Source organism: Varroa jacobsoni, unplaced genomic scaffold, assembly GCF_002532875.2.
Source record: "Varroa jacobsoni isolate VJ856 unplaced genomic scaffold, vjacob_1.0 scaffold_700, whole genome shotgun sequence".
Classification (NCBI taxonomy): Eukaryota; Metazoa; Arthropoda; class Arachnida; order Mesostigmata; family Varroidae; genus Varroa; species Varroa jacobsoni.
In genome coordinates, this window is record NW_019213602.1 from 55,636 (window position 1) to 74,873 (window position 19,238).

Genomic DNA, 19,238 nt, shown 5'->3' on the forward strand with positions numbered 1-19,238 from the left:
AACACACGCGCTTCACATCATCTGTTGCTTTTGTACCCGTTTCAAGATCATGTTTAGCTGTGGCTGACGCCAGCTGGTTCGACTAACGGCTCACGTTGATGCTGATGCATGTTTATACTGCTGTACGCGAGAGAAGTTTTATCGGTCGAGGCGTCAACACGTGCAGTTCATTTAGCCCCGTAGAGCCAGACGACAACACACCGCTGCAACGTGAAGGCCTAACGTTTATACAGGCCGCGTCGCGCACCGAAAGTTTGCGCTGTTTCGCACACAGCGAAGCTCTAGACCAGCTTTATATTCATGAAATAATTACAGAACGAATGCCATTTGATGATTTGCTAAGGAAATGCTTGTTAGCTAAGACGCGTCTCGGTTAGCGCAAATCCGTGAAACGATACAACTGAACGCTCGATTACCATTGACAACTGAAGTTACCGACCCTTTTGAGATGCGCGCACCAAGTTAGGCCGGATAGGGCGGTGCTTCTTTAGCGTCGCCGATAAATGCACAGCTAACCAGAGGATAATGTGCATTTATCAAGCGGCATTTTTGTACACTCAAAATTGTTTGTCTTTCTGTCTGACTGCAACCAGGCAGGCAGGCAGGCAGGCAGGCAAATCCTATAGAAGTCCTTTTCCCAACTTCATCTGGAATCAAGGCGCACGACCTGAACGTGCATATTTCTTAGCAAACTGTCGAGTAGAATAAGACGTACGCAAGACATAGTGAAAAATACAGAGTGTACTCTATGTTCGCCCTCACACCGTGCTCAAGGATCTTTCGTTGCGCAACATACTTATAATCAGAAAAACCACTTACGCCACGTGAACTTACCACCATAGTTGCCCCCTTCTCGATTCCTATGGGTGTCTACGCAGCTCCCTTCCGAGCACTATCGAACGTTACAGTCTATTTACTAATATAATAGCACTCCTTATTGCAATTGATATTAAGTCGTTATAGTAGGAAAGGTAAGAAACGTTAATCTCCTATTTCAAGGTGGCGCAATTTCGTAATGATCCTATATCCTGTTTTTTCGTTTACGAAATTCACTTGTACTCGTCTTTCAAATATGAGGCCGCTCACTTGGATATTGTCACTCGGGGCTTTAGATATCCGAAAAGCTAAAGTTAACTATCTAACATCACGTACTGGACGACCTAACGTATAGGCCAATGTATTATTCGACTTTATCTTGAACAAGGACTATTTCTCTCACTTTGAGAAATGACTAACTAACCTCTTACAATATTATATAATGTTCTCTTAGTGGTTTTCCATTGAGATGGACGTCCTGGTGAAGCATACACACACCTTTAAATGTTTTTATCTCGTGTTTTTTCAGGTTCGTACTGTAACAGATGCTATGCTCCGTGCTTGTAAAGTAAGTTAAAAAAAATTTATCCTAGCAATATACTCTAGTTACGTTGAAATTTTTTGAAAATTTTCTAGATGAACTTCAAGCTTGAAAAAGCACTAATATGAGATTATTATGTGAAATCGGGCTTGTTTCACGTGAACGATATTGGCCGCCAGAACCTGCTGACCAAAATATAAAGCTATATATACGTACACAGCGTGAAGCGTGATTAGTTTAAATCGGAATCTCCTGTTATGAATTGTTTTTAAAATTGTACCTAAAAGATCTAAGACTAAGAAAAAGACCTAAGATTTCTGAGAGTTCTATGTCTATTCAATGTAACTCACGGAGATACCAGATTCGGTCTTGGCCTTCAACGACTCATAGGCTCGCTTTAAATGTTCCCTTTGAAAACACCCCTGTACGAGTGAGCAAATGACGCCGCAACTCGCTGGGGAATACAGCATAGCGGCCATATGAGCTCAGCCCAGTACATGTTTAATCCTCGGCAGGCTTGAGTTAGGAGACGATTTTCGGTTTAGTTTAGTTAGTATGGTTGCTGGCGCAGAAAATGAACCTCTGATGAATTCTGCATAAAATATGCTGTCAACAGCGTCTCCTTCTTCGCTAAATATCACGCTCTGGTAGGAAATATGGCGTCACGCACAATAGACAGGCATATCCTAGACAGTGCGGATAAGTCAGCGATCGAGCCTGGAACCTGTGGCTGACCTTTCCATCGAGACTAAAACGTTACTCGTGAAGAAAAAATCGAAGACAATCTACTAATCGAAGACGACCTACTACTTCGAGAATTGGGCAGCGAAAGAGATCGAGTGAATTGCAAGGTTTTATTAGGTCTGCAAAGTATCCGTTTGACCTCTTTAATCTATGACGACTTGATGACCAACCAGTAACAGATAGCTATACTTGCACGAAACCTCTTGACTAACGAGAAAGATTCTTAGCCTAACGCACGCTTGGACGAGATCGATCAACGTGCCTGTTCGCATCAGTTTTTTCTGTCGTAGATTTTCCATTGACATGTGCTGGACCTGGTTTTGCTTTCTCTGCGCTGCCGTACAATATCGATTTAATGTAAGCAATGAACTTTCTCATCTTGGCTCTGGTCCACGGCGCTTGATAATATTAGGTTACAGTTGCTTTTCGTACAATCTCCAACGCTAAAATGCTGTTTCTCGCCGAGACTGTTTACGTCGATCTTAGAGCAAGATCTTATATAGCGCGGTCTACCGAAAATTGTCCGAATTTAAGTCGGCCACCCTGTATACAAGTATGTATATACCCTAGCAGTTTCCTAGCAAGGACGATGAGCGTGCTATATCAGCCGCACTTAATGAGGACTGACTTCTTGTCCGGTGTTATTGCTTTACAAAGGAACGTTTATGCAGGATCCTCCAATCAGTAGCGTTTCAGCTGCTGAGTCCAATAATGATAGTTTCCAGCCCTGTAATTTCTTCGGACCCTGCCAAACAGGACAGTGCGGCATTTGCAAGCCAGCCCTGTTTGATGGCGCAGCGATTGGGCATGACTTCTGCATCCGATAAGATTGAAGCTAACGAGTTTCAACTTTTTGTTGTCGTAAACGGTGATAAATGATTTCGAACAAACAACAATGTTAAAAGCAAACGAGCCGCGCGTAGCATGAAAGCGTCAACGGCGTTAGCCACTGTATGTGCCAATTGTGATTATCGAAATGTAATTAATTAACGGGACTTGTATAGAAAATCATTTCACCTCATGAAGCGTTGTGTGCTTACGACGTTTGTCGTATGGGCAGTAAGTGGACGGACATAAATTACGCCAAATCCCTCTATTTTTCTAATTTTTAGCTTTATTTATTTACGAAAGTAAGTCAAAATATAGGTCGATGGTCGCCTATTTCCAGGCCCAATAGGGGCTAAAATTTGTGTGCCTATATATATATCACATTCTGAAATTCGACTTTTGTACTCATTAATCACAATGCCGTGTTCAGTATTGCGTGCACTGTTGGTAGCCGATACGTTATCTCTAACTTTTGACGATTCGATGCAACGCTATAACGGAGCGTAGCTTTTAAATTAATTACTTATAGCAATAAAAGTTTAGTTACTACTAATAGAGAGAACTGTATTAGCGTTAGCGGCTGAGGGCGGGGGGCCTAAGGACAAATCTTCCCTAGTGCAGCGCCGACGACTGCCCATCTAGGCTTTTTTTTTTTTTATAGTTCTCCTTTCTAAAAGCTCAATACATTCAGTATCTGTTTGTTCAGTTCCGCTTTTACCTAGCACGAAAGGCCAAAGGCCAAAGGCGTTCACGCCATCTCCCGTGGGCTATTCCGCCGTTCTCTTTCGTTATTGCCATACAGTTAGATTTTTTTTTGTTTTTTTGTTTGCCAAGTCACATTTTAGTTTTGTGATATTATAGTAGTGGGAAGATGCAAAAACAAATCGAAAAATAACAAAGTGAAGCTGCATGTCAGTCACAATTAGGTTCAATTTACCTATGTGTCAATGTGGGGCAATACGTACCAGTAGTTGTTGTACCTATCGCAAGTTAGGATGAACACTAAACCCTCGAGTCACTTTGCCATCGATCGAAGTCTTAACGTTTATAGGAAGGTATGGCAGAATATCGTGTCACAGTCTCAACATTTAGGGTATTAGGGGCGATAAATTTACTCATTACAATATTGAGAACGTGTGCCGAAAAAAGAATACTTTTTTTAAATAACAATTTCTTTATTAAAACATGCTTTGTACAGTACAAGCACCAATCGTTCGGGCTAATTATACGGAGCTTCAGTGAATGGTGTGTTAGCTCTATATTTTCCTCTTTTCAAGTTCGCGTTTTTTCTTTGCAATTGATAGCGTCTTCGTAGTAAGTGAATGCACAAAATTATGTCGAAGGTCACAACATCATTATTAGTGCACACCAGATGAACCATCATAGCGGTCTGGCATTTTCCATTTTTTTTTTTTGTTTGTTTTTGGAAGAACATTATTTGTTAGTTGAGGTGTAACGTTTGGCCAGTTTGCAATTAGCAGTAATCAATGGTAACGCGCAGCATATCGTAAACTCTCACAATCACTATAATATCTATGCGCTGCGCTTTGGTTTATTGAACACGTTGGTTCACGCATGCACATAACATCTCATCGATACTAATGTCCTTACGCCCTACAAATACTCATGTTTACCTACGCTAGGACAAAGCGCAGACGGACTGCGGACTGTCTGTTTTTGTTGTTTCGGCTTAGAAATGTTTTCGACTCTGGTATACCACACTCATGAATAGGCAGTGTATAATGCTCGTCTGGTATGAAAACGTAATGAGAAGCGGACCGTTTTCATTTTGGACAATTGTTTCTGGCTCTGTACAGCTACCCCTCGGCTAGGCTTGTTTAGGTAACGTTGTATATGTTCATACGTGCACAAGCACAAGCACGAGCACGAGCACGAGCACGACGACCGTCATTTGTTGTAAATAACTTGCTTTTTGGGAGAAGTTAAGTTGCCAACTTTAGATACACTGATCATCTCGTTTCGAGCCTACGACTGATATTTCCACTCGGTATAAATACTGATAAAAGTTGTGCACGTGGAGACTCACGGTTAATAACATTGGTGCTAGTAATTGAAATTGAACAACAGACGCAGACTCAGGTTCCGCGTTAAAAAACGTTCGCGTACATATCAAGGTAATAGGAACGTTGAGCGTAACTTAAGCTAAGCAATTTTACACAAGGGGGCGCAGGTTAACTGGGCGAAACGACGAATACGAACCTCGAGATCGATGTATAAGCCTATGAATGACAGCTAATTTGATCGCGTTCTCAAAATGTCGGGTGTTTCTATCGGATATTCAAGTATCAATGTTCTAATTATTATATTGGTTGGGTTAATAATCAAATGCCATTTGCTTGTTCGTTCTATTATTATTATATCTAATAATAATCTTTATCAAGACTGTGTTTCTACGTTTCGAGGCATTTTATCTCCCTAGCGCTCTCTCTCGCAGATTGCTATGCGTTACCGATCTAAGGTCTCCTATATTGGGCCTTTTTTTTATACTGCAGCTGTAGGTGATACACGATGCAAAAAGCATGCCACGGCATTAGGGTTACGAAACGTTGCATGAATTCCGTTTCAATAATGCTTTGTCCCTTATCGACGGCTGTGTGTTATAGACGGGTAATGACTTGCGGCGCTGCTTGTCAACGATTCGCTCATTGAGCTCGTACGGAATCTCGCATTGCCGCATTAGACGACGGAAAATCTCAATTATACCACGATTGCCTTTTACCGAGCATTCGATATAACCCAACTCCCAGTCGATTGCTACGAGAGCTTCGGCGATCTCACGCTTGACCCGCCACCGCTCGGGGGGTAAATCGGTTTTGTTTCCCACAACGATAATCGACCGCCGTTCACGCTGGCGGCTGTTGTGCACAAGGATTTCGTCCCGGAGTTGGACGACTTGTTCGAACGAGGCCGCGTCATCCACGGAGAAGACAAGCAGGAATGCATCTCCTGAAATGACAGTGAATCGCGTCAATGGGAACAATTCCAAAGACGACTTAGTTATGAACTACACTTAAGTTACACGGAAAACAACATATGTTGTACTAAATGAGTCCTAATTTGCTTTGTTAAGCCTTTTGACAAGGAACAGGCTACAAAATGCTATTAGATAGGTGTCACCGAACCGATTAATCTAGGGCTGCTTATTACGAAATACAGTCAAACAGATTTCTAGCTATAGACTGGACCGTTACGATTTCGTCGTACTTCCTACGGAACGCATCGTACAGAACAAACTCGTATGCACTCGCTGAACCCGCATGGACAAGTCTGTTGAGCATTCGTATGCCTAATTTCTGTTTCCTGGGTTTATTCTCGATAGATTTCGTAGACAACTATAACCAACTAGAGAAAAAAAAAAAAAAAAAAAACGTTACGCGCCCAATGAATAAAATTTCGTCCTTCTACTGCAGGGTAAATTAAGCCCGATACTAACAGCCAGCAAGGTGATTGGCAGCTCGTAACCGTGGGGGACCTGTCTCGATTCATTACTCATTAGTACAGCCTGAACGTAGACCGTAGAACTGTGAACGTAGAACGGACGCATGATAGTGCTCAGATCGCTAGATGATCTGCATCAAAATGTACAACTTTTCCTCTTATTGCACATGTTTGAAACTATTATAGATACACTGCCTATAATAATAGATTATTGACTGTTGGGCGAAGTTTTCATCTTCAAGATCTTCCCCGAGAAAAAAATCTACCCAAAAGGGTATTCCGTGAAATTATTTTTGTCCAATTTATCTCTGTGGAAGATTGTTACTGTCGTAAGCTCTTACATCATGTATAAGTGGTTCGTTCTGTGAGAAAGACAATTTGCCATCTTCAACAGAGCCGTCCAAAGCCGATTGTTAAAGTAGGTTCAAGTATTTGACATCAGTCTATAAGTGAATTTTTCGTTCTTCTAAGTAAGTATTCTTAATGTTTAATTAATTTTTCATTTAAAATGCTGCATCTGTAACGTTTGGATTCACAGTTTTCTTCGTTCAGAACTTAGTAACAGTTAACTTATCATCAATTAGTTACACATTGCAGAACGTATGACCCATTCAGTGCTGTACATATTTCGAGAACGTTCCGTTCATGCACAAGCTCACACGCAGCGTAAACGATCGGCTTTCTCCGTATCGAAAGGCATAAAAGGCGAGATTATCTAAGTGGGTAGAAGACGCACGCCAGGCGCGCTGGGTGTTCGGCTCGTCGATCAACTGCTTTCTCATGTCAGAAGCGAAAACAGGGAAATAGCGGTTGTCTTTTTAATGATAAGGGTCATATAGGGGAACAGATGATCAACGCTCACAAATTAATCGCCAATAATTTAATTTGATTCTATAGAATCGTTCGAAATTGAACGGGAAACGTTTTCCGTTAACTTCGGTGTTCTGTATTGAGCACGAAACAAGTTTTACTGGTGTGTTTCTATGCAGTCGGCAATAAACTCGCGAGAAAAACATTCGTGACTAACGTAAGAATTTTGTTTGTATTTCGCCGTATGTTGGTTACTTAGTAAATGTTTTCTAAGCAATTGTTTCATTCCGGCCGGCTAGCAAGCATAGCAGCATTCTGTTGTCTGTCTATAGCTGCTGGGATGATTGGTGATACGCTTCATCCATGTACCAATCCGTTTAATAACGAAATGGACCCCCTCGTCCGAAAGTGTTTTTGTTTCAACGGGCAATAGCTTGGGGACACACACCTATAGCATAGCGAAATCCTTGGCTGCAGTCAAATACACCATTTGTTCATTGTGAAAAAAAGTTAACAATATCATATAGAAGAGAAAACAATTTCTAAGACTATATATCTTTTCGATATGCTTCGTTTACTTGTCGAATAGGTTTTATTTTATCAATCGAAGCACAATAGGGTATAGGTCCTACCGCTTGTCTTCTATATTGGTACGTTGATAGAGCAATTGTTTGTTTTTTTTTAGGGTACTATTTTAATGTGTATGCGTATGGGTGTTATCCTATCCCGAAACATTTTCTAGTACTTCGTGTGAATGCTCCAGCTGCACAAATTGCCTCTGTGGTCTACCTGTTTCAATCGAAAGACGCCTCATCGCTGGGAACTCGTACGATCCTGATGTATCGATTATGTCCAGAGTAATCGAAGCACCTAGAAACGATAATAAATAGCAATTGTCTAACATTGCCTTTATGGCCTATATCATACAGTGGCGTGAATTAAGAAGTCCAAGAAATCATTAAAAAGCCCCGATACGCATCGAATCTCCTAGAATAACAGTATAGCAGGTGCGCCGACGCATGTATTGCTATGCAAACGATTTCCCATGTCTATTCTGTACTGTGTTCAGATGCATACAACATACGGTTGAGTGGTAAATGTAAGCGCTGGGCATGTGCCGAACGTAAAAAAGGTAACAATTTAAAATTTAGCAGACATTTTGTTTCGAGTAAAGGACACTAACGGCACACATCGGATCGACACTAGTAGCTAATTGAAGTTTTAAAATCGTTTTACTAGTGAAGCTGCATCATATAACGTATGAAGGGAACGGTTAACTTAATTAGGATACTATTATTTTGGCGCTCTCATAGTTGCTTCAGCCCGTTTCGTAATGTAAATATCTCTCGTACCACTTCTATACCCATTGATAGGGTAATAGCTTTTTTCTTTGTATGCTTTACATATATGTGCGCTTATCCGACCGGGGTACGCCAGTTGCTCTATGTTCACCTATTGCGCTAAAGAGCTATGCATGCTTTCAATAGTTTCATAATTCATCTTCATGCTATCATACTCGTCCGGGCTCTATGTAACAAGGTCGAAGAAGAGATATATTTTGCCTATTTAATCGATGCAATCGTCCATGTTCTGCAAGAACAACTTTAATGGCCTAAAGCTTAATTTTCTCTAGTTGAGATTTTCCGTCTAGCTAACATCAAGTGGATTGTATGCAACGTTTTCGACGTCGCGAGCACAGCTTGCATTATATAAGCCGCCGAACATAACAAATGATCATCGAAGCCTGTTCGGCCTGGCAAGCACACGAGCTGTGCCTAATTGTTGCTCAAAATAGTGCATATTTCAAATGAGATCGATTTATGTCGCCATAACACTTCAATGGTAAACACAAATTAGAGCTTATGGCTATAATTAGCACTTTTAGCATTTATTAAAATCTAACCGTATAAGTTTCTTAGGAGATTACATTTTCGTATATTTTATACGCTGGCGATAGACAACATAGAGAAAGGCACATCCAATAGCTTTCAGTATGTTATAATAAATGAAGGCATGAAAAAACAGGAAGCATTTGAGGAGAGTCATACCGATGTGTTCCCATTCCCTGCTCAGATCGAACAGCCACGCGTTGGCCGCCATTTATTCTTTCTATGCAAAATATTGTACTCTTCTCGAAATACTGACTTGACGATGCGTAAGGACATAGGAGCATGCTCAGATGCGCTTTACGAGAACGAAGCGGAACACAACGATTAGTCTTTTGGTTACCTGTTCAGAACGCCTCGTTATGGGAAAAGACATTAATTTCCGTAAAAAAATTAGTGAAATGGCAATAAAACTTTCCTCTCATGGGAAGACCTTTCGTTGATTCTAATTTGCGAGTTGGGACATAGAGGGAAGACGTTCCATAACAAAGCAGACAGAAACTATTCTATTATAGGAAAGCAGAGAAACTGATCGGCACTTGTTTTTGTCTAGCAATGCCGCTCGTAAAATGTTTGTAAAAACATAAACTATCAAGTCAATGTAAAGGCATACAGATTTCGCTACAGATTGCTTCTAAAGTTGTTTACCGTATAAAAAATCCTTCACTCTGCATAAATCGAATCACATTGATCATTCGCATATACTGTTGATCCTCGTTGTCGTTCGTTATTTTCGAGTTATAATAAGGGCAACCAAAATGGCCGTAATTCCATTTCGCCGTAGATCTAATTTTAGCTGGGCAATAATACATCTGGTCTAATAACATTAGCACCCATCTGGGCACTTATGATACAGAAGTTAGCTTCGTGCAGCTTCGACTTACTTTATCATAATTTGACACAATATAACAAGGGTATAATTCTATCGATATGGCGGCATTCAGGGATTTCTCTTAGACAGGTAGGAAAGGCATGCTTGCAGACGGACGCAAGTAAAACCTTGTACTCGAACCACCTCGAACGAAAGCGGACTATCGTTCAAACACGATACATCTGACAAACTACGCGACGGTCTAACCAGAAAACACACTAGCACATACTTACCATTAAAATCAAACTCTCCAGAGTGGAACTCTTCTACAGTAGGCACATATTTTTGAGGGTAACGATTATAGAGAAACTGTTGAATTATGGCCGATTTGCCAACCCGTGAAGCGCCCATCACGATCAGTTTGTAGTGATCTTTGACACATGGTCCCGACGAGGACGCCTCCGTAATCGTCGACAGTATACTATCGGCCCGAACCGGCATCTTTCTGGAATGGTTTAGAAAGTAGTGAAGACATGGCCGATCGGCATCATACACGTATGTCGAAACGTGGTGAAACTATGGTGAAAGGAAACGCAGTAAGTCGATTCGAGTTCGAAGCAAAAGCTAAAAAAATATTAAATCAGTTCTGTATTCCGCTGTTCTGGCGGAACCTTTTCTTTGGAGTGGAACATGAGCGACGAGTTTATTGATGCCTGCTTCCTGGTACGAAATTATCTGACCAATAAGTGCCACTAAACTATCTACTTGATACATCATTGTGCGTCTTGCAACTAAGCGAAGTCGTTAGGCATTCCATCATGCAGCTGACTTCCAGCAGTCTACCTATGCCCTAGATGGGGCACGTTGGGGTATAGGCTCAGCTCAGCATCGCCTAAGGTTCTATGAAGGCATTACTGCAACTTCTCAAATGCTGAAAACCGTCATTACAGAAATGGCATTAGACACTACAAGTTCGGACCATCGTGGGGCAAACAGAGGTTATTCTGTCATTACCGCGAATTGAAACCTGTCTTTACTCTCGCACAGCTGTTGAGTTCTTCATCATTTCAATATAAGCACTAGATTATAATGCATTTGATAACTTTAAAACACAACTGAAACCATACAAAATGCCAAGAAGGTCGCGGAACGAACGATACTACCGACAAAAGGAGTCTTGAGCGACAAGGTTTGATGACAAAATGACGTATCTCGCGGTGATGCGTCCTCAAAGTATGATTGTGCTTTCATCGTTTTCCCTCGCTTTTTTTTTTTTTTATATATTCATCTTGCCTTTTCGTCTATTTCAGTGGTTTTAGCCCTTTCGCGTCGAAACTACGAGTGCGAGAGAAGCTATATAGACTGACTGCTAATGGCTAGTGAACGCGGCAGAAGTACGAATTGACAAGAAGTGTTCAGCTGCAATAGTAGCGAGACGAAATGATTACAGCTGAGCGGACTTCACTAACTTAGTCGTTGTATTTTGAATCGTTTGCGCACGGCAAACGGGTCTGGCTCGTTTGACCTTTTTGTTGTCTATACTGCCTAACTAGACAGCCGGACAAAGGGCGGTGGGAGCACCTACACCTTTAATGCTTGTACAACTGGCTATGGGACTCTTCGTGTCCTTTTCAGTGAGTCTGGCCGTATTTTGGAACAGTCGGCCTCGAGGCAGTGTCGGATGCCAATGTCAATCTGGAAGAAAAAAAAAAAAAAAAAAAAACACTGTTCGCCACACACTGGTGCACAGAGCTTTATTTAATTACTTAAAAGGTTATTTTCATATACGAAATTAATTTCATTAAATTGAACGCGTTTACCGGCTATGTTACGGGAAGATATGCGTAACTGGGCGCTGGGGTGTTAGTCATTTTGGGGCTATCACCCTTATAAAGATAATAGTATACTAGTAATACCCTGAAAAAGCTCGTTATTTTTATCTGTGAGAAGTATTAAAGTGTTTATTCGTGCGAACTAGACTGTCTTTAGTAAATCGATGATAAAACTTTGGAATTTCAATTGGTAACAATTCTAGGAAGTGGCTGCAAGAATAATTTCGAAAATGAAATAAGGATTTTGAGGTTCCCCCTATTGCCAGATACGTAGAACCATATCAGAGCCAAAAAAAAAAAGCTACTTTCAGTATATAGACTAGCTAGAAATCAGCGATGCCACTTTTTAAAATGATTATATTTTGGCTATTACGATTAGTATAGTTGGCGCCGCACATATCCAAATTGACTGCCAGTTCAACTTTTAACGAGTACCACTCTCAAAATAGATCCAATGTTTACAGATAAAGCACCATCGTCTCGTACATTTTTCTATGACTTCTGTGATCTATTAACGCCACTCCACTATAGTCCATGTCACTACAAGGAAGGAAGGAAGGAAGGAAGGAAGGAAGGAAACCATCGACGGCAAAAACAAATCTTCCAGCCATTATTTAAACTTTCCCATATTTAACGCATCCTTTGATTATTTTTTTTGTTTAATCATTTTAGTTTGAGAAACTTCTTGGGATTAACCGGTAAATAATGCCTAAGGCTATTTGAAAGACACTCTTTACAAAAGCATATTGACTTTCTGCGGAACAAGCAAGAAATCACAGACCTGGAAAATACAGGTCACCGCACGAAATTAAATTTTGCAAGTTCCATTGCAAAGACAATTCAACGCCTCTCACCAAATTTAAGCTCTATTCTTGAAGACTGGGTGTCTTCCTTAAAAAAAATATTAAACAAATGTATTAAGAAAAAAAATATATATATGCATGTATATATTATTCTGTGCCATTTGTAAAGCTGATGCTTTGTTCAATAAAGACGTGTGATAGAAAAACGTTTATGCAGTGAGGATAAGCAATGTTAGGTCAAACAAGCAAGTAAATGTTCAAGAGTACGATTCCGAAATAGCCTTGGATTATCATAGCATTTAGTTCAACAAGTTATCGTAATTAAAGATTGCCATGAAAAATCATAATAAAGAAATATATAGCTTGTCTGGGGAAAGTGATGCCGCCCTTGTTCTGAAAAAAACACTGTGTATATATTGCGTAGATTCCGCGATGGTATCTGAAGCTTTGGCAGCAATTGACCGGTGTTCCGTGCGTATTACGCATTTCTATAATTATCGTGTATCATATGCATACGCAGCTATTTCCTTTATGTTTACGAGTGGCAGTAAAAGCGATATTACAGTTTCATTGAATGAAAACCATTCGAAATTGATAACGAGACGAAGATCTAAGACTTATAGAGAAATAAGGACACAGTGTGTGAGAGAGACAATAGAATCTCAGTAATAGAGCGAAAAAGCACATATATGCATAGCTGTGCATCTATGTGCGTAACTTTTTAATGGACATACGGTAGCGTGCTCCTCCCATGTTCCTTTTGCCTACGCCGTTGTTGTCCTAATGTCTCGAGTCATTTTTGGGTCTCTCATCATGTCTTAAGCAGACGAATTGGAGTAATTATATTTTCTTACTTGACGACATAATAGCCATAAGCAATAGGTTGCGCCAGGTATTATATACAGGCCTGACGCCACATTCGTTCTCCTAAATACTTTCTTTCTAATTAACCAGGAATAAAAGCTAGCCAAACCACGAATTAGATGTAACGTAACAGATCGACCAAGTATAGCTGCTTAGGGCACTGTCCTATTTAACCATTCGGGTATGTGTTGGATATTAGTGGCCTAAGGGGTAATAGCACGTATCGTATTAGGTAAATGTCAGACCATCTTTCAACCTCACTATTTCAATCGTCATGATATTAATAATCTAAGGCATTTGAATAAAAAATACTGATAAACCAGCTTTCAGTTCAGCCGTAAGTCTATTTTCGTTCCAAACTGTAAACCTATTTTTGCTGACTCCAGACTGACCCCACTGTAGGATGTGTTTAGCCAGCGTCCGCTAAGCGGTTTAATGCTATAGAAGCACTAGTAGAGTTTTTCGGTGAAACTTCGCGCTAATGCGTTTTCAATATTCGTGTAAATTTGGTTTGACCCAACGGTGAGCTCTACAGCGATGACCAACACACTCTGAAAAATAATGTTAAAGAAAACGTGTAAATAACAGTGACAACAGTATCTTTTTTTTTCAATCAATACGTGAAGTCATTATCAATTGAGCAGAGATGTCTCTGAAGTGTGCTCTCTATGTAAAGATGCAAATACTTTAACACGTATACAGAGTATTCAATTCGATCTCTGGTCGAATGATTGTATTCATGGAGATCTAACCGTTTCGAGAAATTTGTGCTCCAAATATTGGCTTAATTTTACGTAATGCGCGAAAGCCGTCTGTGGTATTACCGTCGCAGGTGTTCTCAGACAAAGATTTTCTCAGACAGATTCAGACAAAGCTGGCAGTCGCAGCTTGATCTAACCGATAGGGATCCTAGGGAAAAAAAATAGGTTAATAATAGTGACAAAATTTCTTGCATTGAAGATGTTGACGTAAGGCCAAATGGCATTCCTTTTAGCCTAAAAAACGGGAGAGCAAAGAATACAAGAAGGAATCGACCTGCCTCGCCTCATGAAAGCGAAATAAAGTCCTCTTTATTCTAAATAAATTATATATAATATGAAATTGTGATTCTACGATACCACAGCAGGATGCGTTTCAATGCAGGTAAAATTTCTGGAACGGTTTGTGATTAAAGCAGTATTAAACAACTATTTCAATATCATTATCGGTAATAGTTATGCTAAGCTGCTTAGAAAGAGTACGAAGTCTTTACTTTTGCTGCCCCATGAGAACTTGCCAAGACAGCTTATTGTCAAGACTGCGAGTTGAATTGTTCATAATTCACAAAACACGGATGGTGTCGCACGTGATCCCTTGCTGCCATTTCAGAATACGCCTTCCTACTACAAGTTGTAGGCTTCTTGTAGCAACTACATTTTTTTAAATGCAAAGGTACGGACAAACAGTATCTGTCGAGTTTTTACTCAGGCCGTTCAGTAACGTGACTTGTACAGAAACTATGTAGGTCCCAGAATACCATCGTTGACTCACACGGTAAGGCTTTATGATTCAAACTCACTCGTTTACTTGTTCAGGGGAGTCGAATGTGACGCGTGAAATACGTAAAATGTGCTGAAGAACGCACGCTGCGGTTTTTTTTTGCTGGTAAATCCGAAAAACAGAACTGAATGAGGAGTTGGACAAATGCACCTCCTTTCCGGGGGCAAGCAAAGTAGAAACATACTGTTTTCTTTCGAAAAAAAAAAAAAGAAAACTTGAAGAATAGATAATAAACTGGGTTTGCTTACGGCTGCCCTGCACGTTCCCAATAGGGACGTGTCATTATCCTTTTTTATTTTCGATGCTTTAGTTATTTATACAGATCCTGGAACTATATAAGTTACTCCGATGCATAGATATCGAAATGAGGCAGAGTTCTTCTATCAAGCAACTCGGTACGGCGGGTCACGACAGGAAATTTTTGACGGATTGTACGCTTTTCCGTACGAGTCACGTGCACATGGTGACTTCTGAAGAAAATGAATGCCACATTTGACTCGTTGTAGAAAAATCCAGTCTGTAGACCATTCACCTGTATTTATATTAACCATTGTTGCCTTATGGCCACTCCTCAATCGTGAACTCAGAGTAAGTATCATATCATTGGGACAGATGGTAGGACGCATAAAAAATTCTGACATTTCAGGTAAGCTGTACTTTCACTCAGTTGACGCACCCATTCTAAATGCTCGTGCAGGCATGAACGAGGGTGTCGAGTTTTTCAACGCCAAGTCAGTTCACTACACAGAAAAACAGTTTTCTATTGCGTAGCTGTTAGCTCATTGAAAATTTCGTTTATTGAAGAGCATGCGTCATACCTTTACTATACATATAGGTAAAACAAAGGGCGCAATTGGATAATATTAACGTGTCCTTGACTGATAATTGGGCACGCTTGCGAAAAAATATATAAATGTCTCCATAAGCTGTTTATAGACGTGGCTAGGTAAGCATATAGGGGCTAGTCGTGTTAAATTTTGACAGCGGCGAAATCAGGTCGCACCTGACTGGTCCACTATATTTCGCCCCAACGTAAACCTGACAAGTGGTCCCAGTTTTTGTAGTTTGCTAATATTATTATTAGCCTATGATCAGCCCTGAAATGTTTGTCTAGCGGTGCCTACTGCTCTGAGTAGTAATTTAACGAATGTTTATATTCGATTACAGCGAACGTTACTATAGGGTACAGTTATAGGGGACAAAATCGCTGTTTCTGTAATACGCTGGAGCACAAATCCAAGGCGATTGTATCAAAGCCTATAGACGTTTCATATGTTAACAATATTTTAGAACAATATGGAGATCTTATACCTTGTTGTTGTGTCTGTGTCTAATACTTCTCCGCTAAACCATCCTAGGTGTATGTATATAAAAGCTTGCTTAAGAACGGCCTATAAAATACGCTTTTGCTAGTTGAATAGGACACAAGAATAATCGACATAGCTCAAGAAAAGACAATGTGTACCAAACTGTAACATGAATCGTCGCCAGGACTCATGCTATCGGTTTTGGCGGTTTTATGATGCCACAATGTAGAGTCCTCATGAACTAGACTTACTTCCTGGGATATATATGTGTGTATACACATTCTACCGTAATACGGTAAACTATCAGGCTGGCTTCTGATATTGTTGTCTAGATTTTTCGCCAAAAAGTTAATAAAAGGATTAGCTAGGAAAAAAAATGTAGAATAAGTTATTGAAACAGAAAACATCAAATTTTAGGGTTGGCATCTAGAGCCGACGATCGCATGAAGTTATTGTGTATCCGAAACAGATAATTACATTGTCGAGCAACTTTGAAATACTGAAAGGAAAAAAGCGTAGCTCATTGAATATTACTTCAACTTGGAGAATACGATAGCCGGTGCACTGTATATAATCTCCCTATGACGGATATCGTTTTTTAGTCTACTCACTGAAAACATAGCATTTAGGTGTCTTTAAACGATCTGTAATACGCACCCACCTGTGGGTACCGTAGAAATGAAAATCGATCAGCGGACTCCTGGTTAGTAAACTTATCAGCTTGTGGTCGCTATAAATTATTTGTACACTCCATAGATATCTAATGAAATATCTATGGAGTGCAGGGGGAATTTCTAAACTTCGTTCTACGTATGTGATACTGCTTTTAGTACCTTATGTTCCAAAAATCGGCATTTTCGTCCACAATTGAGGTAATTAAGAGTAAATGACTTGGCGCAGTCCTCTTCATACACTTAAAATGGTGGTATATTTTAAACTGAAATTATCTACAATCAATGACAGGACTTACCGAAATATCGCTGGCAAACTAGCCTTTCTTGGCGCCGCAGCACCGGCTTCTGTTTGCGAGGAAATGTTCAGTTCGACGGCTGTACGCCGCCGTTCTAACGCCCCACTCTTATGCACTTCGACAGATGGCTGGGTCTCGCCTCGAGACTGAGCTCGAGTCGAGTCCACCACGGTGAAGGCACACAGTAACAGAACCGCTTCGTTTTTGTTGAGTCCTATTTTTCCGATTGTTCGTGCTATACACAGTATTACTGTTCGTTTCTTGTTTTTTTGTTGCAATTTCCAACTCACGACCACTTTAGCACTTGGCACACAGCGTCATCGCACTCGTCGTTACCCTGCGAAATCCTGCTTGGCTTTTGTCAGCTACTATACGCTGCGGAGCCGCAAGTTGACGCTTCGCTCCCAGAAATCTAACACTGTCCTATCTATGGGCCCTTGAGTTTCAACGTCGTTTTTGTCCAATCGCGCTGTCGGCGTCGAGGCTAACTGAAGCTGTGTTTGTTAGGCGTCAACTGTCCCAATGTGGTACGCTTATTTAAGCACTATTCCTCAACCCGTTGGGAGAGGGCTACCGGGAATGGGCAAAAGGGACTGTGTGTGCGCGTGTGTTTCGGTCATGGGAACACGTGTGGAGAGGGCGACCTTGGGAGTGAGAGAAGAACCTCGGCGGCCTTGACTTTTGCGTCGCGGAGTTATTCTTTCACTGCTGGAATCAGTGTCATCGTCCCATAACCTACCACTTTATCATTCGGCTAGCAGATCGTTCGAATTTCCGCGACTTCCCGTTAGAGAGAGCACCGACTAGGTCAACGAAGACGCACCCATCGACCGACCGTTTACGTGTGATATGTTTTTTGAACATTTCAGAATGTGATACGTTAACATCAGTGTCGTTCTCCTCTGATGGATTATCCTCATAGTAACAATAAGTGGCGCTCCTATTGGTTTGAAGATATGTGGGAAGACAACGTGGGAAAGTAGTAATCTACACGCTTTCTCAGCCTTTTTGAAGTCTTAGTAGAGTTATTCATGGAAATAACATACAAACTAGATTCTGTAGAACAGTTAGTGGTATCTTCCAATAGTACATTTCGATACTTGATTTAACGCCTATGAGGGTTCCACATAAACGAAATGAGCACCTTAGATATTCAGGAAATGGCAGACGGCCTGTTATTTTACACGTTTGTTATTTGTTGGATTTGCAGAAACTGGTGATGCCGTGGTCTGGTGTAATGCAACTGCAAAGCTAAAAGCTCGCATGGATAAATCCGATTTCAAGCGAGCGAATTCAAATTTTTCTAAGTTTTTGAGTATCTTGCTCTACCTAGTTAGCCATGCGATTAAGTAGCTTCCTATTCAATTGCTGATATGATAGGTTGGATATGGGACTAAAACTATGCTTGAGGGTTTTCTAGGCCTTGGCTGATCTGCTGCTGGTTCCCTCTAATATCTATGAAATAGTTAATGTGTTTCTATTCAGAAATTTGCATAAAATATAATAGGAAAATATCGAGTTTTCGATGATGTAATGGCTAAAACGAGTGTCAGCTAAGGGTGCGACGAACATATCACTCACTCGATGTAAATGCTTGCCAGAGTTTAATACTTGAAGTAAAGTTCCAACCTTTTCCGTGTGGGTAGTTTTTTTCTGGGCTTGAGCACGCACCTGACCAAGAAACGCATAGAAGTCTGGAGTACGCAGAAAAGCGGGATCCGTGGTCGAGCTGCTGGGTAATCCAACATCATATTCAGGTAGTATTACTAAGCTGTCATGTTTAATAATATTTTTGCCTTAGATAACGAACATTGTACGGCACTTATGAGCTCAGAAGGCTCAATTTGACTGTATATATTTGGCGATAATATGGAACAATGAAGGTATTGGTATTATAAATAATTTAGTTGTATACTTAACATCAGCGCCTCTTAGATAAGGTCACGTTTCTCTACTTATATCTGGACCGGCGGCTACCTGCGCGTGACGAAATCATGTGTGTCTCTCTAACGGTTGCCCAAGTTTTCT

General features: G+C 40.6%; 1 protein-coding gene and 1 long non-coding RNA gene across 6 annotated transcripts; one reads left to right on the forward strand and one right to left on the reverse strand.

Moving 5' to 3' along the window:
• The first annotated feature begins 33 nt into the window (after nt 1-33).
• LOC111262768 (uncharacterized) lies at nt 34-13,936 on the forward strand. The gene is made up of 3 exons (XR_015312044.1): nt 34-971; nt 1,346-1,384; nt 12,192-13,936. It is a non-coding gene; the product is annotated as an uncharacterized LOC111262768 (long non-coding RNA).
• Nucleotides 2,193-18,961, reverse strand: LOC111262765 (GTP-binding protein Rhes). 5 transcript variants are annotated; one of them, XM_022837274.2, is made up of 5 exons: nt 17,211-17,739; nt 11,481-11,590; nt 10,189-10,400; nt 7,988-8,068; nt 2,193-5,896 (listed from the first exon to the last, which is right to left on the reverse strand). In XM_022837274.2, the coding sequence occupies exons 3-5, from the start codon at nt 10,394-10,396 to the stop codon at nt 5,487-5,489; spliced, it is 699 nt and encodes a 232-aa protein (XP_022693009.1). In that variant the 5' UTR covers nt 10,397-10,400; nt 11,481-11,590; nt 17,211-17,739; the 3' UTR covers nt 2,193-5,486. The 5 variants fall into 5 exon arrangements, with proteins under 5 accessions (XP_022693009.1, XP_022693007.1, XP_086825448.1 ...); XM_022837272.2 differs by having other exon boundaries at nt 11,059-11,590; XM_086969322.1 differs by lacking the exons at nt 11,481-11,590; nt 17,211-17,739 and adding an exon at nt 18,882-18,961.
• Between the last annotated feature and the right edge of the window lie 277 nt (nt 18,962-19,238).

What these genes read in the sequence shown, in the direction of transcription:
- LOC111262765 (XM_086969322.1), bottom strand. Translation starts at nt 18,961, where the DNA reads ATGATGTTGGATTACCCAGCAGCTCGACCACGGATCCCGCTTTTCTGC. An exon ending in TGGAGAGTTTGATTTTAATG is followed by an intron (nt 8,069 to 10,188) that starts GTAAGTATGTGC and finishes TATCGTTTCTAG; the next exon opens with GTGCTTCGATTACTCTGGAC. An exon ending in GCGTCTTTCGATTGAAACAG is followed by an intron (nt 5,897 to 7,987) that starts GTAGACCACAGA and finishes CTGTCATTTCAG; the next exon opens with GAGATGCATTCCTGCTTGTC.